The following is a 27,981-nucleotide window of genomic DNA, read 5'->3' on the forward strand; positions in this document are numbered from 1 at the left end:
AAGTGACAGTGAAATGTGTCATCACACACACCAAAACACACACTGCTGTTAAGTGAATGTGGCGGGCTACTTAGCCGTGTAAGCGGACCCTCGCACCATGATGGCTTCTGGTAATGACTTTGCGCACAGCTGGAGCTGTCATTAAATGTGTGTGCGTGCGTGCGTGCATGCGTGCGTGCGTGTGTGTGCGTGTGGTCAAACAAGCAGCAGAGCTCGACTGTATTAGTGACAGCGTGTATGAGGTTAGAAAGATGACGATTTTTGCATTTGCACTGGTGTGAGACTGCTGTCCACAGGAAGAAGGAAACAGTGTTTTCTGAAGTCTGCAGCGGTGGAGGTGACAAGTCAAGTTATAAACATGGTACAGCTACTACATGTCTTAAAATCTGTGACACACACACACACACACACACACACACACACACACACACACACACACACACACACACTTCATCGTGTGTCCTTTCCTAAAACCTACCTAAAATCTAATTTGTGAACACAAGCAAAGCAACAATGAAACCGGATCAGTCCATAAAAAATTAGTGGAGAAAAACATAATATTTTCAAATGATTTGGGGTTAAAATAAATTAGTATGTAAATTAATAAGAAAGAAGCGCGCTGAGTTAAATGCGTGTACTTGTGTGAGTATTTAAGAGGGCAGCATTTGAGGGGTGGAGGTTCAGTAGGAGCAAACGTGCAGTCCAAGACAATTCTCTAAACCCCTGAAGCATCTCTGGACTCCAAAGAGCCCATTTGTATGCAGGAGGCTTTGGGCATTCATCTCCAGCAGTGTGACAGGCGGCGCAGTCGCCATGGTGTCTGTCACCAGGTTAAGCTTACTGGGATCAGCCAAGCATCAAAGTCATTTCAGGGATTAAGATCTGATGGGCCGATACGGCAGCAGGGGTATACACGAAGACTTTTTCACAAGTAATTCCTCTCTTGTTTCGGGGCTTTGGGAAAACTGAGTTGGAGGCAGTGTACAGATTTAAGAAGCGGGCCTGCGATCAGAAATCACTGGGTTACATCCTGGACAGGGGAGGGAGAGAACATCTTAATTCCCTTAACATTTACCAGCCGCGTGTCTTCGATTCCTTCGGCGGAGGATCATTTTAGCAGAGCGATTTTTTCTGTCTGTGTCCAATGAGTCTGGTGTTTCGCATCCGTTAAATGTTACAAGAAAAGCTAAAAGCTCTGTCTCCTCACGTCAAACAATATCAACAGACAGAATTTACCATTAAAGGATACGGCCAGCTATATTCTATAATTTTGATATTTTCAAAAAAAGACTCACGATGTGTTAAACTGACTCACAATACTTTGAGTCTTAACACTTCAGATATTGCTGATGTTGTTCATGTGATCAGAAAGACTATTTATGTCCGTTTTGAAACAAATATCAGGATCCCTGTGAGGCTGCGATGTTCGCTGTAAAGAAAACCAAATTCAGTTGCTACCATTAACACCACTAACACACCTTTCCCAGAAGGCTGAGGGAGAACAAAGCCAGGCAGCAGGAAGGGCGCTCCGGTTGTCAGGCCGGCAGGTTTCAGCTCTGTCACCCCGTATGTGGTCAGACAGGTGACCAGGTTGACCAGGTCCTTCAGTGCGTCTTTCGATTCGTCCTCCTTGGCCTGTTCCAGCCTGGATACAGAGAACGAAGCTTGTATCAATGTACTTACTAAGGCTAATTTACTCAATGCAGGGAACATAGCATGTGAGCTGTAGGAATGAAGGCCTTAGGTGTACCTGAGCATGAGGTCGCAGAGGAAGGCGTAACCCTGGCACATTCGGAAATCATCCAGCAGGGTCTGTGACACGTCGCTGGAGTCTTTGAGAAAGCAGGAGAGGCCGGCGAACATCTCAACAATCTCCAGTGGGGAGAGATCATCAGACTGCTGCATGTTCTGGACACACGTGGCCAGGCATTCCTTCTCTGTGGACGGACGGGTTGGCGGGAGGTAAAGAAAGAGGAGGAAGAGGAGAATTTGTGAGGAATTTGGTGAATGAATGAGACTGAATGAACAGAAATAAGTTTAAAGGAACTTGTTCAATAATAAACTAAACTGTATGATGAAAGCCGGCAGTTTTATGTTATCATCTGAAAACCTCACTAAGCATATTTTCTCCAGCTTCACAATCATCATGGTTTTACAGAAAGGAAATGAGTAAGTACTGTAAATCACTGCACAGGTCTCACAACACACTGAGCAGCACATTTAGCATCCAGTGCTCTTCACGCTCAGAATACAGGGTTCCTTTCTGTCCCCAGAGTTCAAAAGAAGTCTGCAGGGCCTTTTCCTTTCATGCCCACTTACTATGGAAAGCCCCCCCCCCCCACCCCCACCCCCACCCACCCATCCCCCGCTAACATCAGGCTGAGGAAGAATTTAAATTCAAACTGAAATCTCATCTTTATGGATCTTTACGAATCCTTTAAACCAAGTGCAAACAGAATGGTCCACGTGTGACTGAAGTAAACGTTCCGAAAACCACTGCATCTTTCTAACTCTGTTTATTTCCTCAAACATATGGGCTCATTTTTTCATGTGGCCAAATACATGTCAGACATGTGGTTTGTATCTACAGTGCATCTTGGGTGGGCTGATAACTACATACACACAATGTATGCCTCTGCAACCACAACTGCACCATCCAGGATGCATGTTGGTACCGTGTGTGAATAACTAATAAACCAACACATACTTTACATGTGTATTTACCATGTATGTATTTGACCACATTGACGCTGAGGCCGTGTCGGGAGATGGTGGTGAGCACCTCCCCGGCGCTCCTCCTCCAGGGCAGGTTATGTGGGGGACACCAGGAGGTGATGGCACTGAACAGCAGCTGGAGGTCGTCCTTTTGGGCCAGCTCCTCCGCTGGAGACACAAAGGTGCAGAGCTTCACCAGGATCTGAAAGAGTGGAAAGGACCGGAAAAACTGACTCCAGGCATCAGAAAACAAATGCAAGATTCAGGGACTACGGTCGTCACGGCAGAATAAATGAAGTAACACATATCAGGCTGAATTTCCCATCATGATAACAGTTTATACCAGCGCCCACATGGATTTAAAGTATCAAACTAAATCAGTATAACATCTTATAATGTGCTGATGCAGAGTACTGAGTCTGCACACATGCTTTACAAGACTTAAGTTTGAGAGTTTGAGATTAGCTTTTTCTCAGAAATACGGATTTGTACATCACAAAAAATGTAGAATCAGGTAATTTATTTCTTTATTTTATATCCTTAAGTAGTGAGAGCTCTAAAAATGAATTAAATTTATATTTGTGGCATGAGGCAGAAGTAGAAACCAGATAAAAAACTTGTGTTCCACAGTAACCAGCTGACTTGTGTTTTTACCTGGACAAAGACTTTCTGGAGCAGCGCCCTACGATCGGCCAGGGGCAGCTCTGGCTGGGTGTGGCCCTGGCCTGGGGTCTTCTCCTGCGTGGGTGGGGGCGGTGGCGGTGGCGGCTGCGGGGTGGGCCCCACCGGGGCTTCAGCCATGTGGGGTAGGTCAAAGAACAGGTAGAGACATTTGACCAGTGTGGAGGGTACAGACATGGTCGTCATGCAATCCACGGTTTTCTGGTGAGGAGGAGAAGAAAACCGAGTGTGAATTATAAAATGAGAAATTCATTTTAGTCCAGAAGAAAATAAAAAAAAAAAACTTCAGAGTCAGAATTTTTAAACCACCTGCTGAATGCAATCAGTAAACAGACACATGACAACAGCCCATCTTTATGTGCAGCTGTATCCGTGTAAAGCAAAGAACAGGAGCTCAGCTGATTTCTGCTGCACAGATAAAGATGAAGAGTTCTATTTGCGTGAACTTTTATTTATGTGTTACTTTGGTAAATGGGTATTTCTGCTGTCGAGTTATGATTCATGGTTGTGTTTCTGTGAGGATTTAAAAAGGCCAAGAAGAACTGTGAGAGCTTTATGTTTCCCACAATTATGCTATATATGTGTGTGCGTGTGAGTGTGCGTGTGTATGTCACGGTCGCATGAGAAAGGGCTGGAGAAAGAGATGGGGTCTGTGCTCACTGAGGCGAATGATTCAGATAATCAAATGCTGCCTCCTACAAACACACACACACACACACACACACACACACCAAGAAAGCTCACACTGACAAATTACCTCACTCCTCCTTTCACTTACACACTGTGGCTGGTTGAGATGACACTGCCATGGATGAGTAAAATAGCACAGCGCGCACACACACACACGCACACACACACACACACACACACACACACACACACACACACACACACACACACACAGAAACTCAAATTCGGTCCCTCAGCTGATCGATGGAGAGAAGAAGTGGGGGAGGGAGAGAAAAAGGGAGCGAGACATTGACAATGGAAGTCGGCAGAGGAGTCTATAGTTGATAGTGAGTCAGTGTAATGGGAAACTGGACCAGCACATGTGGTACAACAAGCCTGTGAGGTGATGTGTGTGTTGTGTGTGTTTACAGGCTGTGACGGACATATTGGCCACGCCGCAGCTTTAAGGTCAAGGTTACTGCTAACAGTCAATCAGGGAGAAAACCAGTAAGGCAAAGACATTTTATTGGATGTGTGTGTGTGTGTGTGTGTGTGTGTGTGTCAAAGACAGACAGAGATAAGTGCACTGGGAATGCAGAGCGTGAAGGACATCCTAAAAAAACAAAAAGGCAGCGTGGAGGTAGAGACAGAGCCACAAACAAAAATATTGCTGTTTTATCCTCTGAGGGAGGAAGAGCGGGAGGCGAGAGAGAAAGAGAGACAGAAGAAGAGCATTAAAGGGAGGGAGGTGACGTCAGGTTTATGGGAGGCCAGCTGCCAGGAGAGTCCTTTGTTTTGCCGCCTGAGACACGAGAGGAAAGGAATACAAATCCATTAAACCCAGTCACTCCCTCTCAAACACACACACACACGAACAGGACCTGAGCCACCCTGTTCAGTGGTGGGTAATTCTTTTTCTTGTCAGTTTGTGTGTACGAACATCAAACAGTCACGCAGCAGTGTAATGAAACTGTTGCCTGGCGATCACATTGACATAAGAGCAGGTTGGCAGAAAACGTAGTGGACACAGATGAGAACGGAAGAAAGGAAGGTTCCTTATTTTCTTTTTTATATCGTCTGCGATAAAAGGCAGCAGCAGAATATGTGGCACAAAAGAGTGATTAACACCTGAGCGTCGCCAGTGGAAACGCTCATGTACTGAGCTCTGAAAATTAATAGCTGTAATTAGTTTTGTTTTTATTTTATTTTATTTTAATGAGCGGAATGTCTGAAAGTCGTGGAAATAAAAGCGGTGAAGTTGTTCATTCTTGCAGTGAAACTTGTGAAGGGTTCCTCATTTTACAACTACCCTCCTGGTTCCTTAAAGAAAAGCACTGAGCACATTCAGAAGCTTCAGCAGAGCTGTTGAAAAGACCTTTCAATGCCAAGACTAGACGACGGAATATGCAGGTTGGGTTCCGACACCTGGTTCCATCCGGTTTCCGGTCGGGGAAAATACCCAGATTCGTTAAGAACCCGTTGCTGTTAGCTGGGTTCTCATTTGATGAGTGGATTTGTTAGTGGAGTCCGAAAGTTATGAATCTAAGGAAACTTTTAGCTTATGGATATAAAATATAAGAATCTGGCTTCTCTTTGACCATAAAATACAATCTGGCTTCACTTAAAATGAACATGATTCTCCAACCAAATCAAATTTACAGGACTGACAGGATTATAAAGCTGAACCGGTCTCTAACAGAAAAGAAACGTGATTTCAGTGACATGTCAGTGGCTTAGATCCCACAGTGCCTGGTATCGGCTGTGAGCACCAGGGAGGCCACTTCAGAAAAGTGTAAATTTAAGCAAAAAGCCGACTTGAAAAACAAATTTCGGGTTCAGTTCCTTTACAGCATAGAGAAGATGCTTGCCGTTTGCGTGTGTACAAACCTGAGTGGGTGTATTTTTAAAACGATGTGTACACAGTAAGAAGAGCCCCCCCCCCCCCCCCCCCCACCTCCCTTTGAGGCATTTATCCTTCAACTTCTCTATAGAGAACACTGTCTTGAACATAACGCAGCTGGAACAAACTGGTATAAACAGAAACTGTACTGTATCTCCATTTTCTCTCAAGCTTCCCAATTTATTTTTCCACACATTTGCTTAGAGGTGAAGTAAATCTATATGAAGCACGGCTGTGCGTGGAAGGTTTTAATACATGTCCGCAGAAGGAGAGAGGAAGCGTTTGACTCTGCAACAACAAAGGCAAATTTCTGATGTGCAGCAGACCAGGAAAAGCAGCCCGCCAGCCAGCCAGCTGACAGCGATGCTCCCCTCAAGACCTCTGGAGGAATGCGGGCCGAGAAGTTCAAAAGATGTCTGCTGGCCACAGTTCGAGAGCACAGGCAGAGAGGAGAACACGAGCTTAGTGTCTAACCTTTAAACCAGGAGGGCAAGACGCTGCCATGTTAAGATTCAGACACAAATCCAATTGTTGACTTGATCTCATTGAATGCAAGTTTGAAAAGATGGCGATAATGCCATTCATGTCAGAAGAATAATGAAAGCAGAAACACTGGGCTCAGCATCAGTTCCTTCATTCAGTACAGTAAAGCAGGTTTAACAAGTGACTGTGTTCGGGGAGAATGAGCTCAGATGGGTCAGGTGGGGATTTTTCATTGTACTCAAGAGCCTGTTTCTCAGTTCCTACAGAGGATGATCCTGTTTTCTGCAGGGAGATCAAAGAGGGGAGATGCAAACAGGTCAAAGAGACACAGAATGAGAGTTTATTCCCCCAAAATTATCTCTATACCTCATACACTCACACATACGAAGGAACATGGGACAGCAAACACAAAAACAATCTCAGAGTAAAGTACTGACACGCAAAAAAAGAACACGGTGATGCAAATGAACATATCATTATTCTACCAACCTGTCCGGAGGAGGCCAACAGGTTGATCGTGGTCAGAAGCATCCAGCCGCGACTCGCCTCCTCACTCTGGTTCACCTCCAGGAACTGGACTATGGCTCGACTGGCTGCCTCTGGAGAAACACACACACACACACAAACATCCAGTTCACTGGATGGAAAGTGACGGCTCGCTGTGGCAGGCAGATGGGTTCCTGGAACAATGTCCCGTGAGAAAGGTTGGTTCTCCTGCTTTATACTGCGATTAGTGAAGGAGGAAGAGGACCCAAGACATTGTATGTAGTAAAAATGGGCAACACGTACAAAGTCCCACATGTCCCACATCACTCCCGCCTTATAACACACATTCAGTAGTTCTCACTTTGATAAGTAGTAAACTGAGATTTCATCATCATCGCTGACAGGTTCAGACTCGCACGAGCATAAAATTCATAATACAATGCACATGCTATTCAATGCATACTTTGCACTGTAGTATTGCACTGTATTACACACACTCTGTCGGCTTTAGATGTAGAACTAAACGTGCTTTTGAAAATATTTTCTGAAAAACCTGCACACGAGCCCCCAGTCCAGTAGCTGGCTGTTCAGAGAAAATCACAATCAGTTGTTTTGATGATGACGGTGTACTGCAAGCCTGAGTCAACCACTGACTCAACGTACAGAGGCATGGCGACCAGCTGGAGCAGCGCGTGTTTAGACTGCGCTGTTGCAAAATCAGAGCTGTTCTCTGCTCGAAAACAACACATCACATGGTCAGACAGAGACGAGAGAGAGAGATGGAGAGAGGTGATAAAGAGAAATAAGAGACGAGAGAGCTGGAGACTTACTAACTGTGCATGTGTGTGTGTGTGTGTGTTTGTGTGTGAAAGTCTGTCAGTCTGCTTAACGTCTTTCCTGTGGGGAAGCCACAGTCAAAGCTGCCACTACTGTCAAACCTATGAGGAGATGCCGCTGGCTCACCTGTAGTGAAGGCAAACCCTCACGTCAGATTAAAGACACACTGCACTGGTCCTTTCTACAAAAAAATCTACTGACTGGGAAACAGTTAACAGCTGATTTTAAATGGAAAACTGTACATTTTGTACATCTGTAGGACAAGACAGACGCTGTTCCTGACGCATGAAAGAATTCCCCTTCCTTTCTTTATACATACATATGATGAATCACAGCATCACATAGCAAATATTTGGGGTGTTTTCCTTACGGGATATATTGGTTGTAATTTTGCAGAATTGCCAAAGCGACAACAAACACCTGCAGAGCTGGGAACAAGTAGATCAGCTCTGTGATAAAAGAAAAACCGGTATTGGGTAATAACCACAACGATGCCAAAGGTATGAGAACTGATGTTTACAAGTACTTCCTATTACATGTTTACCATCGTAAGCTTACCTGTTGATTTATTAGAGGCCCTTCGCCTGATCTCGGTCACCATCAGTCGTGAGACCTGGGTGGTGAACTGCAGCAGGTCGGAGAACTTCTCCGTCATGCTGCTGGGTGGAGCATTCCCAAAGACCTAAGGCAAACAGATCAGCTGTCGTTTAATCAGGACAAACAGAGATGATAGGCCGGGAAAAATCCACAGATATAAATCATGATTGTGTCACACTGAAATAAAAAGAAGAAACATTAATGCCTTTATAATGAGTGAACATGAGACATGTTTATTATGTTTATTATGTCTTTAAAGAAAAGAACACACAATAAATCGGTCATTACTCGCTATAAAAGCCTGCTGTTCCTCACAGGTACAGCTGTAAACACATCAAGCCGGGACAAGTAGGAATCCAGGTACAGGTATGCGGCCTAACATCTTTGGGTTTTTCCTGGCATGTTCTAATTTCACAGCCACAGCGCACACTGCAGCCTGGGCCTTCGGGAGAGCAGGTTAATGATAAACCACACTTCATTCAACAATGGCTCATCGTGTACTTATTTATCCGGCAAATCTGACATGAAAGTAGGCCTGGAGCCCCGGCGTCCCGCTGCACGGGGAATGCTCCACTTCTGAATTCTGACATGAATTATGCCACCAGTGAGTGAATCACAGCCAGCGCTGGCTAATTAGCTGACAAGTCAAGAGACCCTCGGTAAGGCACTCCAGTCTGACAAGAACACTCGACAGGGCTGCCTGCAGAATGCCTGCAAAAACAAAGAGGCATACTGCTCTGTGGGCGCCACAGAAAGAAAGGCCATAAATATAAAAATCATTCTACTGATCCCTGCAGTCTCTGCTTTGTCGAATAAACACACACAAACACAGACATTTCACATAAATCTATGGCTATTCCCCTTTAAAGCTCCCTTGAGTGACTTCTCATTCAGCCTGTCTGCATCGATGCATTTCATAAACTACGCCCCTTTGTTTATACACTTTATGCTTGGTTAGTCAATAGGCTGTCAGCTGTGCCATATACATGTTTCTGACATTCAGTCATTAGAGCTGGAATTAGTCGATCAACATAAACCTAATTAACAACAATTTCGATAAATCACTGACACAATGAATTGGTAATAAAACAAAAATGGCAACAAATTTTTTAATTCACTTCTCAAAAGTGAGGATTTACATTATTTTGCATTCCGTCCTTCAGATTTTTCTGGTGTTCAGATCTGATCTATCATCTGTATTTGCAGCTAGACTACAACTGCGTTAGGTTCACAGGTGGTCAGTGGGGTCACAGGATCGTACAACTGCCAGGATGTTGCTCATTTAAGTTTATTACTGACGATGAAGACTACTGTCTCAGGTATATATATGATTTCAGATCTTTTTTGAAGGAGCTCAAGTATCGAGATGTTGTTGCTTTTCAATTAAACTTAGTGTTGACAGTGCGTGGGAGTTCACTGCCTTTGCATGACTTCATTCTCCTACGCACCTGTCTACCAGGTGTGCATTAGACACTATTCACTTTGTCAGACACTTTTGGAAAGTCTGTGCTTTGGGACCAGGCTGATCCCAGTACGCCTGCGTGACACCAAGGAGCTCAAGATTCAATTCACGTGACCCAAGGCTCTATTTAGCTGAACATCAACATACCCGACCAGCTTATTTCCATCAGATTTAGCTGCAGGCTGTTCAAACAGAACAGGTGCGCATGGAGATCATCTGTTAACCACAGGATCTGAATCCCAGATGACATTTCATTCATAGTGTTTATAAAGTCCATGATGGAAGAGGCACTGCGTACACTACACCAGGAAACACCACGTCTGAATGCCAGCTTCATACATCACAGAACCAAAATGAAAGCTTTTCAACAAGCTGTCAACCCAGAGCCGTTACACGAATTCATATCTGTTCTCGTAAAAAGCAGAACTGTAATTGAGACCGTCAACATTTATCTGCTTGCGTCTGGACCGCCTCCAACCCTCCCTCCACCCCTGGTGTGACTTACCCTGTTAAACACAGGAAGCATCATGTAGAGCTTCTCCTCCTGCTCCTTCTGGGTCATGTGGCGAGGAGGGTGGCACAGCTCGGAGAACAGACGTCGCAGGTGCATCAGGCCCAGCGCGTTGTCCTGGGGGCTGCACTCCTCCTGCCTCGGCCGCCCCATGATCCTCTTCACCATGTTCATCTTGAGCGGCTTTGTCAGGGCAAAGGCTGCCCTGTGGATGGGAAAGGGAAGGTTAAACACATGTCTCATATTAGCTCAATACTCCCCATTACTTGGCCATTACTTGGCAAAGATCTGTGGTTAGCGCGGAGACGTTTGCAATATTTCGTTAAATGTTTAAAAACTCAAACTAGCAAACTGGAAAAAGTAGCACGCTGGGATCAGTGTTGAAAATCAGCTATCAGTTTGTTCAGATAGGCAGATCTGACACATCTCAGTCTACAGCTTGTGCTGCGTTGGAGTACATACTGTCCCAAGTTCAGGTTACTGTGTGTCTTTAGCCAAGTTATCATGAACTGTATTAATCTGATCTCTCTCTTCCTTTACAGCACGCTTCTTCTACATTCAGCCACATTATTTCCACACATCCAGTTCCCTCCAGACCAGCTTTAAGATGGTTGCTAGGAGACTTCACCGAGCAGCAAAGCCTACATACAACACAGATAAACATCCGGCGATAAAAACAGAATCGGCAGACTGGAACAGCGAAAAAAAAAAGTTGCTCATCAACCTCAACACGAGCTTCCTTTTCCACCAACTGCACTGCACCCTGTACCTTGCTCAAGGGTACACTGGCACCAGTGACTGAAGGAGAGAAAAACATGATAGAGTAAGAGCATCTAGAGATGTGGGTCATTATGGGAAAAAAAAAACATTGCTCTGGTATATAAGATATGAAAAAACCTTTGAACCTCTGTCCTCAGCCCTCGTTTCCTTTCCTTTCTCCATCACACTCATAGCCACTCTTGAGTTACCAGTGTGCTCTGTTACACCTCTGATGACAGCACGATCGCTCAGACCATTGGACTCTTTCACACTATCAAGGTCGGTTACTCATCAGCTGCAAGCTTGTCCTACTTTTGAAATCATATCAGGCTCAAACGCACTGGATTGCCGTAGGTGTAAATGACTGTACAAGACAGTTTCTCAAACAATGGGACGTTGTTTACATCTGAACATCGGGTACATATAAAAATATCCTGGCCAAGGTTGCATCCCTGATCAACTTGTGGACATATAATGAGATAACAGGCAATGAAGGACAGTTCTGATACAGAGACACACCCACTCTCTGTAAGTCCATGGTGTATTCATGCCACCAAACTTTGTCCCTGGGGCAAATATACAGTACTCTCTGCAAGCCAAGCAAAACAAAACAAAGGCTTTTAACTCACTGTTAATTCGCTGCCTGTTGAGGTGCTCTACACATGCCGGTCAGGCCGAACGTTTTGCTAACCCATATATTTATCAACACTGTTTGGGGGTATGGAGAAACAACCTACAGTGAAGGACACACCTGCCAATAAAGCCGTGTTCTGCACCACGGGGCAGCGTAGCGCTCAGTGGCTCCTCAGAAGCAGCTACCGAGGAACTGCAAAGTATTTTTCATTCCCCCGCCGCAGCCACTTATGTGAGGTCTAAACAAATCTGGATTCAAACCAGCCACCCTCGGGGTAAGAGCCTGTCTGAGCAGGCTAATTCACTCTTGGCAAGCTTCTCCATCTGTTGGCTGTGTATAAATTTGATTCTGTTGTTGTGATATCACAATTGCTGGCACTTTGGAGATATTAGGGTATTTTTTTTTAAAGTCCACAGACCTGACAGCATGCCAGAGAAGGAAGATTTTGAATGATGTGACTGAGGCTGCCTCTCTGTGCTGCTGGCTCTGTTCATTTCCTCTCTTCATGTAAACAACAACTCCAGAGTGTTCTATTCTTGTGCCTGTCATGCACATTTTTCTTGAAAGGTTCGGGGGTGTTTTGGGCTAAAATCATTATTTCCAATTAACGCCGATATGCCAATCAATCAATACATACAATAATTTATTTGTGACAAAGACATGTTCAAATTTAACGGCTAAACTGGCATGAAATTTTCATTACCAAGACGAAGAAACACACAGATTTCACCTTGTTTCTCTGGTCCCACCGTCACACAAAGCTTTCAACTGAGCTTATTTTCTGATTCACTGAACACACAATATTTACTGTGCGAAAACATGCTCACAACACACTAAATTCTCACTAATTTGATGACCTTAAGGCCTTTCACCAAGCACCAAACTCTGGCTGCCATTTCACAGCAGAGTAGGACGATAATTAGGAGTCCCCTGAACTCTGCCTTCTGCGGAGGGCTTTCTTGTTCAAGTTCTGCTTTTCCATGACTGGCATCTCAATAACCCACATCTACTTTGTCCTCGTCCCCCCTCTCTCCTCCTTTACAGACTGTCATAAAAGACAGCAAGAATGTGAAAAGCAACATAATGGAAGAGAGACGCACACACACAGTTCCAAAGAAGCTTCCAAGTGTTATTCTCATTTACAGGAACGTGGCATCTGTGGCACTAACAGAATTACTCCAGACTGACGGCTTTGGTAACTCATTTTGCCCAGACAGCAGGGCTGCCCTCTGCGTGAACTCACAACCAAACTGCAATTCCAATTTAACATCTGCCATTTGCTTTTATATAAAGTGCCTGACGCTGCCCATGAGTGCGGTCGTTCATTTTTAGCGTGGATAGTCTCAAGGGATCGAACCCCTTCACCTGGTCAGTACTTTGCTGTGTAATTGCACAGGAAGCGCAACCGCTCACTATACACGGACTCCGTTTATTGGAATTAACTGTTGCACATATCACTCAACGGGAAATGATTTGAAACACAAAAATCAGAGGAAATGACAAATGCTGACATAATCATCCCGTGAGTTACATAATTAGTTCTGTCACGTCAGTGCTTTGGGCTTCTTTATTCCGTCTGAAGGGAAATTTTATAAGAAAATACAGGTCGGACGTTGGGTTAATCTCAGACACGTTTTGGTCACATGATGGAGACCAAAAGAGACAAGACCTGAAAGGCTCGGGGTTTGACATTTACAATACAGCCTGTGTTGGCAGCGATATACTCCACTATCCAGCTCCTACAAACCACCAGCTCTGCCTGTCTGAGATAAGGCGAGAGAGAAAACACTACAGTATATATCCTCCCAAAACAACAGAATCATACCCCTGCCTGCAGCAGGGACCGATACAGTTTGCTGAACATGTGACGGGAGATTTTTGTTTTCAGTGACAGGCTTACAGATGACTTATTCTACTTATAAGTAATTATTCTTATAAGTCTACTTATAGGTACTTATTCTATATAATATATTGAGGTGAGCTTCACAGATTTCTGAAGCAATAAATCAGATATGAGGCAATATATAACACAAAGACACTGAAGGTCTGAGATGCAGCACATCGTCATTATGCTTCAGGCACATTAAAGTTTTTTAAAGCTAAAAAAAAGAAAAATCTCTATATCTTGACTGTTAACACACCACTACTTCTCGTTTACTCTGTTTATAAGAGGAAGTGACAGCAGAACGTTAAGTCTGTTCAGCCAGAGGAAGTTACAGGGCAGGGTCTGATTAACTTCACTGTTCACTGAGAGAGGCATTAAACTAAAATCTAAACTGGACTCTAGTTCTTAAGTTAGAACGTGTGAAGTTGAAAAAGCAGTATTACTGTGGGGACAGATCAAGCACAGAATCTGCAGCCAGAGGGGGTGTTTACAATGGTTTACAATGGCCGCCACTGTTTATGCGACAGCCGATAATCAAAGTTTTATCCGGTTTGTTTTGTCGCCTTTAATGTAAGCCAACTGAGATTATGTCATTATCAACAAACAACACCATGACACCATGATGCGAGGAAACTGCAAACTGCACAGACAGGATAAGCTGAGCTACAGGGTTTTCCCGAGGAACAGTTCTGTTTTCACGAGAAAATGGCTCCTGGTTTTTGACTGTCAGAGACGGAGTCAGCAATTTGTTACGGTCAGAACAGGAAATTACACAAAAAAGGGAAAACTATTTTCTGTACATGCTGCTGAAAATTTCAGCAGACGTCAACTGTGTTTTAAGAACAGTTAAGGAGTGGTAACTCACTGGAGCTCATCAATGGGACACAAGAAACAACCACATTAATACAGACCAATGTTTTATCCTTAGACTGTCTTATCAAGAATATGTTTATGGAGGAAAGAGCTGATTACTATTATTACACATCATAACACTGATGAGAGAGATATTCTCAGCACTGCTGCAGCCTAATCAGCTCACTCAGCTGCCAACATCCTTCCCCTTTCTGTGCTGATACACATATATATATATACTACACCCTTTCTTCTCATTTATACCATTTAATAATCCACACAACCCACATAACGGTCCTTATCATAAATAAAACAATCGGAATCCTCCACCGGATGAATGGACAGGCCACTGCTAGTAGTAAAACAAAGAGGGACATGTATAACTGGCCAAAGGCTTTGAGAAAAAGCCACAGATCTGCTGCACACTTTACGCAGCCAGCACACCAGGAGTGGGGTTATAAAGCGATCAAGATGTAGCCTCAGCAGCATCAGCAGAAAAGCCGGTCTTCAGCTGTTGGCTAAAATGGAAACTCAGACTGAGCCACAGACAAGCTCATTGAAAAGCTGCCAGTCAAGGAGAAAGTCTTGCTGGATGTCTAAAACTGAGAATCCAGAAGCAGAAATGGTTGGCCTGTGGCCAGTTTAAAAATATCCAGACCACTGGGCCAGGTTCCTGAGTCACTGTTTAAAGCTGCAAGTTTCACTATGAAACAGGAAGGAGCACAGAAACCAGTAGAAGCTCCTTCTACTGGTTTCTGCTAAGTAGAAGAGACTTGCATCTGTTTGGGGAGTTTGGAAAATCGGGCTTCACTCACTGAGACCTGGAGAAATTTTAAAAATAGATCCTGATTCTAACCTGGACAATCCTGCCTTCAACTCTGCCAGAAAAAGTGAAGGTCGTCCGGAGTGGTTACAGGAGCCATTATTCATGTGGAAAATGAATAAATGAATTTATAAAATGCAAAATTAAGTACTATGCCTTAGTTGCACATGCTTTGTCCTGAATAATAAATCTTTGGTGCTTCTAGGTATAAATGGTGAAATAAATATACCCAGAAAAACCTTGATCACAAGCATAAAGCTATATCAACCTATCTAGCAAAACATAATTTGGTGTTTCTGTTTTCCGTTTTTTTTAAAACGTAAGTCCTTAGTCTCTTTAAGTTTCTCACAGTGTTTGACAGTGGAGGTGCCGTGCATCACCTGAAAGAAGGAGAGCTTCTGCTAACATCACAAGAAGTTATCCCATTGTTATAAAAACCTCGGTGGCTTACCTGACACAGGAAGTGAAATGTCATTTTTGAGGGAGGCAACTGTTTCCTACTGTCATCTAATACTTTACTAAGGAGAAAATATGCATTAGGATCTGTCTGATTGAGCTCAGTAGGTGACACATGGATCACATGGTTCACTTAGCAGAAAACAGAAAACCTTTTCCAATGGAAAACCCTGGATTTTATTTTGAAAGATTTGGCTATCGTACCTATGGGTTATGATAACACTGCAGTCACCAAAGTAATGGCTGTGATCTGGGAACATGACAACGTCGCTAAAACACACTCTCTCTTTCTCTCTCTCTATATATAATAATTATTATTTTATTTTATTTATTTTTAATTAAACCAGAATTCTCCTGTGAGCTGTATTCAAGATGAAATGTCCCACCTGTTTCTCTGTACTGTAACGTATCCTTGACGCAGATGAAAGCCAGCATTTATCTCGGAACAATGCTGACTGTTAACGCTGCTGTACCGGGCCCTATGTGACAGAGAGTCACTGAAACAGGCAAGAGTGCTGAAAGAATGGTAGAGTCGGAGCGCAGCAGGGCCGGGACCACAAACTGGGGCAAACACATGTCATAAGACTCAGCATAAGGCTGAGCTGGAAAATCAACAAAAGGGGAGGCAGTGATCCGCAGACACATGCAGGATTACAACTCACTCCACCTATTTGGTAAGCAGCGAGCGTCATAAAACCACACGACCTGGTCCTAAGACGCATCGTTTCGAGCTCTGGTTGCAGCTCTCTTTCAGCACTGTGCTCAGTCAAAACTGGATCTAAGAGACATGGAAAATAAGTTTGAAAATAAGTCTGAAAGACGGCATTAATTCACCATCTGTTTTCATTTGACATTGTCTGAATGATAACCAAGTCGCTAAGAGGTCACATTAAGAGGACAGTGTATGGAAGTCTTAGGAGTAAATGTGATGATGATGATTATTATTATTATTTCTCCTTATGTTTCCTCTGTTTTCTCATTTACATAGATCTGATTTGGGGAGTGTTTCATTTAATGTGTCTGTCTCTAAGTTAATATGATCCATTTTTAATTTCAAATCTGGAAACGTGGCCAGGAAAAACAACATGCCCACACCTTTGGCAACAGAGCACTCTTACAGTGGATATAAAAAGCCTACACGGCAGCTTCTTATGAGAAAAGGCTTCTTTTTTCTGCCATCCTACCCCTCAGCCCATACATATAAAGAATAAAGGAGATTTTTGCCACAGGTAGGGTGCGACCATTACTTGCCAGAAATTCCTGCAGCTCCTTTAATGTTGCCGTAGGCCTCCTGGCAGCCTCCCCCACCACTTTTCTCCTTTTTTATCTCTTTTCATCAGTTATGGAGGGATGTGTTGTTCTTCGTAATGTCACTATTGTGCCACATTTTACTTGCTGATGATTGTTTTCACTGTGTTTTACTATAGAACACAGTGATTGTTTTCAATCCATCGAAGATCAACAAAAACTCCCTCATCTGGTCCAAGGTAAGACGCTAAATAAAGTCAGCTAACTTTGCAAACAAAGACAGTTGAATATTAATTTTAAGTTACACAATGTGAGCAATAAGCTGGCGCGCTTTAAACAAACGGAAAACCGGGATAGTTTAGTTTTGCCAGCAAATTGGCTAAAAGATATATTTGATAATGCTAGGCGGGGCTTAGCGAAGGGTCCTTTATAAGAGAGTGTGCACACTTATACTAATTTTTTTTTTCCTAAATGATTTCAGTTTGCTTTTCACTTTTTTACAGCTCATAGGCAGTAAAAAAGGTGGAGAAAGCTCTGAAATTATTTACTTGCTTTCTTTTTTTTTTTACATTGCAAAACCAGCCTTTTAAACAGGGTGTGTAGATGATTTATATCCACTGTACTTCCTTCAGATACATGAAGCCATCTTATCTGTTGATCCAGAATGTGTTGGGAGAGGACTGGATGCACCTGAAGAAAGCTGGAAACAGATCAGAAGGACTGAAATCTATGAGCACAACTAATTTAGATTCCTAGCACAGAGTCCACATGATGCCACTGTTAACTTGAACACAACCACTGAGCAGCTTTGTCTGCGACACATAATTTTATATATCCCGATAAAACCAAACAAGTTTAGACCTCGTCGGCCCATTTACTCGTCCTTGCAGCCCTGATGTGAATTTGAATGTCCAGCATGTTGACCTATACGAGCAGACAGCTCACTGCATACTCAATCAACCTCAGGGGGCGGCGACACAGCGCGGAGGATTAAGATAGCGGCTTTGATGAGGATTAGAAACCCGCAGCACCAACATCAAACAAAGTGATTACCAACTTAAAGCTAATGATACTTTTAAGAGTATTGGACAGAAAACAAGTTTGCATCCCTGATCATACTACTACCAATATCATTTTGAGGAAAAACAGCATCAAACCATGTCTCGTCTTAGCTGAAGCAAAGAAAATAAGTCCGTGGCATCAATGGAATGTTGACTCCTATATAGAGGGGAACTAAGCTTGCTTTCTTGGCCCTCCAGTCTTTTTCAAAGAATTCTCTTTAAGCGGACGCCAGCTTCAATGAACGTCTCACAGAGTTAGAACTAACTCCTGGGAGATGAAGGCAGCTAATGCCCTGGAAAAGCCCAACTCTTCAAAGGCCTGTGCGGTTGTTCCTCTGGAGAAGGTGATGTAATCACAGAAACGTCTCCTGTCTGACAGTGTACGGTGGTAGGTGGAAGCCGCGGTGCTCCACAGAGAAGAGAAAAAAAAAAAAAAACTGGGTTGACAGGTGTTAGATAAAAACAAAACTTGTAAAACAAAATGAAAATTGGAAAAAAAAAAAAAAGCTACGCAGGCTGGGTGGTGAATTCACACCAATCTCCAGCCAAATGTTGGTACATTTTGACTGCTGCTGATAATTTCCTGTGCAAACCACTGTGCCACATACAGTAACCTACAATTAGATACTTCTCTTTATTAGCTGACAAACCACGAGTACATATACAAATTATCTTTGACATTTTAAAACACAAAACAGCTTGAAGCATCAAGAGGATTGTGAGTGATAAAGTCACATTGGAGCAGCTTCTAACTTCTGCAGCATGTTTTTAAATTAACCTCATATGACCGACCTGCACGAGCGTAACAAGAGCCAGAAGAACAGGAAATGATTTTGTGTCGAACTAGCAGGACCAGAGTTGACAGCCTCCTCACTGAATATCTATTTAGGCCCTCGGTAAACAACGCCTGGGGTGTCACCATCACAGCCTGTTACCACCAGTCACAGACTTAATTCTACCTGTGTCTCTTCTGTCCGGGCTGAAAAACATTCATCACTGTAAATTGGTGACTGCTGAGGTGCAGCAGCTACTGTGAATGTGGATTTATGTGACAGGTCACTGACAAAAGCCAAAGCCCATCCTTTTTTTTTTTTAGCTAATGTGTTGGTCAGATCATTGAATGGTATCCACCTTTATCCACCTCCGTATGTACAGCTTCAACCCTAAGGTAATCCACCATCCCAAAGCAAACTTTTCACAGAATATGAACTCTGAATTTCTTTTCTTTCCCTTCCCATCAGACATACCGACTTCTCCATCTTTGCTTTTGTCTTGGTCACGAGTCATTCACATGCTGCTTGCAACGGAGGCACAAAGAACTGAAAAACATTATTAAGCATTATAAAGTATAGCAACCTGTAAACTGTGCTCGCTAATTTCATCAGTTGGCACTAGATGTTTCAGGTTAAAAATCAGTGATACTCTCAAGGAAAATATTTCAGCAAGCATTCTGTTCCACTCGATACCCAGGCGAGCTATATTCAAAGATGTTCTACGTTGTGGCAATGAGTAAAAAGACCTACAACTTTACACAAAAGGAACCAAATGCCTGTTCTGATATTTACACTTGTACAAAGGTTGCCCTGCTGAGCCTGTGCTTCTTTTTTTAATCCAGCACCCAATAGCTCCAAAGACATCGGGGTATTCTGTTGCAGATACAGTGGCACCGGCTGTTACAGAGCTCACTGTTTGATGGTGCTAACGATGGTAATCGAAGCTTATTATGAGACTATGGTTGTAAGCATCTACCAAACAGCATAACTGTTAACTAACATGGAAATGAGCCTGACACTGGTACTGAGAGGAAATGGTTATACATCCACAATAACAATATAAACATGCCACATCCACCGGGGTCAGCCTTGCCAGTTAACAGTTAACAGACCCGCGGTCGCCGCGGAGACAGGCTCAGCACCCAGCTCTTGATTTTCCCTACCTGCTGTTCTCTCTGCGTTCTGCCAGCATCTCAACTCATCGGCAGCAGAAGAGAGAAAAATAATCCACTAAACACCAGGACCGACTCCTCTTCCTCAAAAAAGCGTCGTCTTTCTGATAAGGGAAGGCGACGACAATGGTGTCATGCCTTCCCCTCACGGAGGCGTGAGAAGAGGAGCGGCTAAGCGCGGAGGCATGGCTCGTCTTCATTGGCAGTGCCAGGGGCTTTGTTTGCCAGCCAGCGTACTGTGTGTGTGTGGCCTGCCGGGACTGGCACAGCTGATCCCCCCCTGACACCGGGTGGGGTGTACAGGGCTTTGGAGGAAGAGGAGGGAAGGTGGAGTGTAGGGGGGGGGGGGGGGGGGGCTATGGCCGACACACTGAGAGGAACATACCATTTAGAACAGGAAAAGAGGGGGGGACATGCATAACCCACAGCAGCAGGCACCATTAAAAATTCATTTTTGGGGGATTTAGCTATCATTATGTATGTCCGGGCTCACCGGGTTCACATTAACTTTGCATAATTATGACATCAGGTGCTTTCTGAGAAACATATAGGGAACAGAAAAAGTTTTAGGAAATAGTAATTGGTATTTTTCACTCTTTTCTATATTGTTAAAAGACCAAACATTGTCAGATTAACTAACAACTGACTGAGTGAAAATAACCTTTAGATGCAGCCCCACAGAATAAGCCTGCATACTCAAATTCACTGCTGCAACAAGAAGAATTTCAGATTTTCTCAACCTAGGTTCAAAAGCCCTCTCCCAGAGACCGTATTGGAACATTCTGAGAACCAGAGAGCCTTCTGGTTCACTAAGACGATACTGGAAGTGTGGTTTCCAGCAGGGACACACTGGGCCATATGGAAATGAGGCCAGCGGGGAAAGCAGATCATCCACATCACTGAATGAAGCCTGCTATGCAATCTCCTACTCAACATAGCACCAGAGCCAAGGCTGAATATACACAAGAAAGTGAGAAAATCTGCAGTACCAGAAGCTTAACTGCAGCCGGAGAGACCTGTTGTGTTTTAAAAGCCTGAGGGGTTCTCAGCAACTTCACTGACTCTGAAGTTAGGATGTGGTCTGAACTCTTCTCTGCACTCATTACGCCAACTTGACAGAGAAGCTGACAACAGAATGCAATGTGTTCATGAGCAATGCAAATCAAATAGTTTTGTTGTTCAACTCCAATAACAATAAACCACACATGTGATCACAAACGTTTAGGATCGTCAAGCATCCCAACGGTTATTGCCACCCGGAGCCGGGTGGAGCGCAGTCTGTGAAAGTCACAGCCAATTAAACTGCCGCAATAAACAGAGCTGGGAAAATAGCGCTTCAATCTGTCCAATGACACAACACTACCAGTGCAGCAGATAGTACTGAACCCATCTCACCAGTGTCATTTATGATCTGCCCTCTGACCCTGAGGCTGAGAGAACCAGCTTCAGGACACAACGTCCTCCCTTTAATTCACATTGTCTTTAAAGAAAATGCTGCATGAAGTCGAATGGTGAAACTTTTGAGTGACCCGCTCTATAATTCATGAAACTGCTGTTGATTTTATAGTATGAAAAAAATAATTAAAGGGTAAGCTGGCACCATTCTTTATTTCTCTTATTGTCCACAAATCCCTTGAAAAGACCCAAACCAACGATGCGTAAGCCTGTCTCTCATTACTGTCTGACTTCAGCCCCAAGCCCACTGGTTCCTTCTGCGGACATTAATCTTTAAAACGAGTCACACATGTACAGTTTCTGTAACTTCCTTTAACAGCTGGTCATTGTAGTTCTTAGCAAACATAACTCAAACAGGAGCATATTATATATTTGTTGGGGGACACTTTTCAGGGACTTGTTAATCTGATTTTGGTGCTGTATTTCCGACAGCAGGACAGTCTATGTACAACGCAAGTAACAACAGGGTGGCTGTTTGATGTGTTTGGTGGTTTTTGGACAATAGTGTTGGTCTATGGCACCAACAGAATTTTCCAGCTTCATCCTGGAGCCACAGTGAACGAATTAACTCATTATAATCCAATATCTACCTTTATGTGTACATGTATGTGACAAACTTTGAGCACGTACACATGTAGTGTATGTGCATACTCTCGTATGTGTGTATTGACAGTGATTTCAGCGCTCTGCTGGCTCTCATGACGTGCAGGCCGTTCCCCGGGGGACTAATTAAGAATTATCCTCTCCTGGTTTAAGGCTGCACACCGCTTCGGCTCAAGAAAGACGACAACTGGTAAACTATAACTTAAGTCTGGTGTCTGACTGGGCATCTTTAGTGAAAAACACACACACACACACAACACAACACAACACAGGCCGTCTCTTTCTTTGTGATGCATTTTACATGGCCTGAGAAAGCTCACTTGGTGCATTGATAGGGAAATTAGCGTCGGCCTTGTGCTGCATTATCCACAAGATTTTAATGCAGCTATCCAGCTACACTTAATCGATAACGAGAGCCTCACACAGTGTAGAGTACACACTGATGCTCCCATCCCACCACAGAGAGACAAACGCATAGATAAAAATGTAATCCCATATGGTAATCTTTGGTCTTTGCTAATTAAAGCTTTGGTCTCATCCATTTTATGAGAACCTCTGTATTTATTTGCAGTTTTTTTCCCCCCAAAATTCGGCCTCGTGTGACATTTTTCTCAATTCTCTTGTTCCCAATAATTCACAACAGATAGAGCCGCCCCCTCCGAGCAACAAGTGATGCAACTGTCACTTAAAAACACCAAATATGTGCTTGTCAGAGCTTTTCTTTGCTTCATAATATTGTAATAAATATAAATACTTTAAGATTTTAGACTGCTGGTCTGACACAATATTCATTTTCCAGACATCGCTTTGGCATATAATAGATCAGATTTTGCACATTAACAAGAAACATCGATAGCTTCTTAGATAATTAACAAACCATTAGTTGCAGCATTACAAGTGTTCTAATGGATAAAGTCAAATCAAATCAAAAATATTTAGAGGCACCATTTTAGTTATGCGCTGTCCCTCAAACGTGATCAGAGGTTATCTGAGGTCATCGGATTTGCAATGTTTGTTTGTTTACCAGGTACTTGAGCTGATAAATTCCCAGATATTCAGCGACTATTTTTACATGCTTTTTTTTTTCTTTTAAGAACTGAGAAAAAAAAGCAATCCCTAGTATGAAACACCAATTCAAAGGTATGACTGGTGCATTGCTGACATTCATGAGACTCCACAAACAACGCAGATCACAATACTGTGTATTTATCTCAGCCCCTACCTGTGGGAATATCTACTGTAATTCCCCCCTGGAGAGAAATATATGCAAATAACAAAGAAAACTACAGTTGTAGATGTAGGGACAATGAATGTTTTATGTGTTTAGTGAGTCACAGCAACCCTTGTTTTTGCCCTGAAGAGTAACTCTGCAGCTGAATGACTGAACTGGTGATAAGTTTCAATGGCTGCTAGCACTGAAAGCAGAGTGGGAGAAAGGCAGGGGAAAGGACGGCCCTGAGGTTACAGGTAACGACTTCATCACAACAACTACAGACAGGTTTTGAGTTATCTCAGTCAATCACAGCAAAAACAAAAAATTTCTGTAGTGGAAAAAAAAGGTCCGGTGGGTATTACAATGTTAGCTTTACATATTGCGCAAATTTGAATAATAATAGTCCAGTACAAACTTGAATGTTTGTGGGCTGAATATTTGTCTTTCACAAACTAATTGAAGGCAGACATATTTCTCGTTCTTCTTTCCTCTTGCAAACCTTTTTTTTTTTCCCACGAGAATTTTCAAGTGACATTATTGTTTCTCTGAGGTCGTTATGTCCAGGTTGAGAGTCACCTCAACATGTCACTCAGCACCACAGGCAATGACACATGATGCTAACCATCAGCCAACAGCAGGATCATGTTTTCTACTTTTACAGTATATGTAAGGAGTTCCACAGTTTTGGGTGTGACATTCAAGTTGCTTTTTAAACAACGGGGTGTAACTTGATGAGTACATCATGTCAGTAAACTGAAGTACGTGTTCCCACCGTAAATGACATAAACGTCATGTCCTAAACAGTCTATTTTCTAATAGCACTGAGGCCTGTAACTCACTGTTTGGAAACTCTTGTCAACCGAGCAAAGCTGGCTAATATGAAACACTTCAGTTACTGGGGGTTAACAACAATCAAACGCCTGTGCTTTTTTTAGTTCAACGCAATTTCTGCCTGGGCATGTTATGGAAAACTACAATACAGTGATTAAGGGGTTTCTGGTTTTGCTTATTTGAAAGCATGAAGTTGTGACATCCACTGTTGTTAACAAGGAAGCAATCTGTAGTAAAGTAGCAAATATTTGTATTAAAGTAAAAAACATATCAGCTTCAAATTGCTCATTTAATCATTCTAGTCAAACAGCTAACTGTTCCAGTGGTATTTCTCAAATACCAGGCAATTAGTGTACTTACTAACTTAAAAAAAAAAAAACAGTGCATGAAATGGGAGCGTCCTGCTCACAGTGCAAACACACACGGCCTGTTTGCAGAAATAAACTCAATTTGTGTCTAAATGTTACAGAGGCAAGTGCAGCCCAACAGCTACTTTAACAAATCAGGTTTTAAAATTAGATTAGGGCATTCAAATGATTTTCAGTTACTTTCAATGGTGGTTGATAGTGTAAACAGACTTACTGAAGCTACATTCAGCGCCTGAGAGATATTCCACTGGTTGCTGCCATTAATTTGTCAGTCTGCTTAGGCCCTTCTTTCCCTTTAAAGCAGTGGTGTTGACATGCTTAATTATTACTTAACGTGACCAAATATACTGAAAGGGAGTGACTACAGCTCCTTCACACAACAGCTTAACTAGATTCAGCTACAATTCAGGTTGGACAAACCAATGGTTGCTAAGCCAGAAGTAATATAATCATTAACGAAAACCAATTTAACTTTTAACTGCAAAGTCAAAAGAGGTTTTAATTAGAATGTTAGATTTTATGAAATCACTCTTTTTTTTTTATTAATAATTACTTTCTAGACTTCTCCATTACATAAGTACTATGAAAATTATTCATATTATTATAGTCTATGTGGGTGAAATGTTCACCATTCCAGGTCTGTACACCTGTACCAAAGAGTTATGAGTGGGCATGATGTTGTTTTTGGCAGGTGAAAAGGATGAGACAATGAGGATAAACAATTAAGCAGCATGTAACGTCTATTACTTTGCTATCGAGTGTGACTGAAGGGGATGTAAATTAACAATGCCAGTGTGAATTATTAAGAGAAACAGGTATGTAATTGGAAAAAATTAAGATGTTACCCACAGCCATTGCAGTACTAGAGTGTCTCAGACCCAATTAAATAACCTAATGCTCAACATGCAAAGCATCTCAGTCATGAAATTGTCTCAAGGTAGGAGAAGCAGGTAGATGTTGGCTGTGGCTGATTAGGTCTCTCTACAGTCCCTTGAGCAGATGATCTTTGGTCAATTTTAAGGTGACCTCCACACACTGACATTGCACAGATAATGCATATATTTTACAATATTTAACCAAGTCATGCGATGTTGGAATCTTACATAATTTACTTAGTGACATACAGTGTCTTTCTCTGGGGCAGTGTCTATAACTAGCAAGGATAAAACCTGCAGAAGTAAAACCACTTCAATCATATGATCCATGCCTGTGTCACAGCTCACCACACCGCCAAAGGAACACAGTAAACACTGCAAAGGCATTACAGAAGTTTGTAAACACACCAATCGCACCATAGTCCACAATGAACCACAGCCTACAAGCTGTTAGGTGGTTAGCAGGCTGTACAGGCAGCCATGTAATCGGGAACAATGCGCTGGCCAGTGGCCACACACAGGTGACTGTAAGTTGCACATCAGGCACACCGCAGGAACGATAAGCACGAAATGAGGCCGATGTAACAGCAATAAATATGCCAGTCATTGCGACTTTGTTATTAGCAAACCATGCCTATTACCGATAACCACAACCGTACAGCGACCCTGTTCAGCCGCTCATATGTTTAATGTAGAGTAATAAATCTGGCCAGCGTCACGTACTGTTACTGTGCCCCCGGGTTACACCGGTCCGCGTCCTCATGTGTTTTCCAGTGTTTGCAATCAGCTAAATTCTCGCACCGAGCACCGCCGTGTAAGGACACCGATCGAAAACACAACACAGCAGCGAACCTGTACTGTGTGGCCGAAGAGCTGCCAGCTACGTTAGCTTACCACAGTTAGCTAGCGACCAGCTGATCTCACTAGCATCGCAGCATCTGAACGACAACTGTCAAGCTAAACAAACGGTGACGTTCCTGTAACTCTATGGCCTTCAATAGATGCACTACGGAAAAATAAGCTGGTATTACTGAGAGCCTACAAGTGACGTCTCTCTGAACATTGCTGCCAACACGCTAACATTAGCTTTAAGGCGGCTGCGGCTGAACGAGACGTTAACGCAAGCCGAGATGCACATTCTCGCCTATGCTAACTCCCATGCTAGGCAGCTAGCAGCACAGCGCTAGCTAGCGACTCCGGAGACCTCTGTGTCTTTCCGTGTATCCGCCTCACACTTACCAGTAAGCGGCGTTTACGGCAAAATACTTCGGTTCTGGCGCTGATGATAACCTCCAATGTGTCAATTAAGTCGCCGTGTACATCCATATGTCACAAACGATGCTTTAATCCAAAAGTGGACACTGCTCCCTCTCCTTCCTTCTGCCGGTAGCCATTTTTCCTCAACATCCAAATAAGCGGAGCTCGTCCCAGCCAGGTCCCAGCGCTGCTTTTCCTCCACACAGCATCCTCCTCTCTGCCCCGACCCAGGCCCCATCTGAAAGGCAAACCTGACATCTGTTGGATAAATGGGAAAAAACACTTCATGAAAGGGATTTAAGGAACACTGAGGATTTAATCCTGCTTTCTTAGTTTAGAACTAACAGGATAAACCATAAATCTTGATTTAAGGCGATATCTTTTCCTTTTTCTTTTTTCCGTTTTTTTCCCCTTTCAATTCTTTTGTTCCATAAGCTCATAAAAAGTTTTAAATTCTATTTAATATCCTCGAACAACATTTTGTTATTTTCTTTTAATTATTTTGACTTTATTTTAGGAAGGTGTTTTTAGGTAAACATTTACAAAAATGAAAAAAAAAAGTTAAAAAAGAAATAAAAAGAAATAAAAAACATATTCTGTTTTTGTAATAAAATATATAATTTCTTTTTTATTTATTTTTAATATATTTTAAAGCAAAAATACAAAACATTTGCTGGCTCCAGTTTCTCAAATGTAATGGTTTGATGCTTTTCTCTTTTTCATATGTTTGTTAGCTGAATATCTTTGAGGTTTGGACTGCTGGTCAAAACATGGGACATTTGAAGACATCACCTGGAGCTGCACGAAATTACCCAAGAATTACACAAGGCATTTTTCTCTGTTTTCTGACATTGTATAGACAAAACCATCAGTTATTAAGAAAATCATCAGCAGATTAATGAATAACAAAAATAATTGCTGCAGCTGTAAATTGAAGAGGTTTTATTCTTACTGCTGGGGCAAGTACATTCACTGATTCGAGGAAAAGTCCTGGATCTGATCCAGACCTCTGGCCCAGATCTCAAAAATTTGACTCAGGAACATTGTAATATCAAGAGTGAGGCACTAGGTGACAGCAGTTCTCATTGTACCATGAAAACTCAGCCACTCAGTCAAAGATACCGACACCCTGCGGCTGGTGCGAATTGCTTTGAGTTATTTCAACCACAAACCACAGAAACCTCAGCCAGTGATGGTGTCATACCTGAGCAGATTTCTGCCAGTGCATCAGTAAACTTTTTCTAGATATCTTAAACTGATCCATCGTCTTTGAAAGACAAAATGGAGTGACATATTCCATCCATCCCGGCGGAAATAGTGAGTCTTGTCAGTTGGACCTTTGTCATCTTGTGTGCATTAAAGTCTATAATTAAAA

At 42.8% G+C, this 27,981-nt stretch overlaps 1 protein-coding gene across 3 annotated transcripts in view; it reads right to left on the reverse strand.

Annotated features, from left to right (window-relative positions):
- wdfy3 (WD repeat and FYVE domain containing 3) overlaps positions 1-26,743 on the reverse strand; it is a 77,925-nt gene extending 51,182 nt beyond the window's left edge. For 2 of the 3 annotated variants that reach the window (XM_041041837.1, XM_041041836.1), the window contains exons 1-8: positions 26,589-26,743; positions 10,336-10,546; positions 8,330-8,453; positions 6,938-7,047; positions 3,370-3,597; positions 2,725-2,917; positions 1,751-1,937; positions 1,479-1,645 (exon numbers count right to left, since the gene is read on the reverse strand). In XM_041041837.1, the coding sequence (XP_040897771.1) occupies positions 1,479-1,645; positions 1,751-1,937; positions 2,725-2,917; positions 3,370-3,597; positions 6,938-7,047; positions 8,330-8,453; positions 10,336-10,515 (1,189 nt within the window). In that variant the 5' untranslated portion in view covers positions 10,516-10,546; positions 26,589-26,743. Of the gene's footprint in view, positions 1-1,478; positions 1,646-1,750; positions 1,938-2,724; positions 2,918-3,369; positions 3,598-6,937; positions 7,048-8,329; positions 8,454-10,335; positions 10,547-26,588 lie in introns of those variants that run through there. The other variant, XM_041041838.1, reaches the window with a different exon arrangement.
- Between the last annotated feature and the right edge of the window lie 1,238 nt (positions 26,744-27,981).

Source organism: Toxotes jaculatrix, chromosome 7, assembly GCF_017976425.1.
Source record: "Toxotes jaculatrix isolate fToxJac2 chromosome 7, fToxJac2.pri, whole genome shotgun sequence".
Classification (NCBI taxonomy): domain Eukaryota; kingdom Metazoa; phylum Chordata; class Actinopteri; family Toxotidae; genus Toxotes; species Toxotes jaculatrix.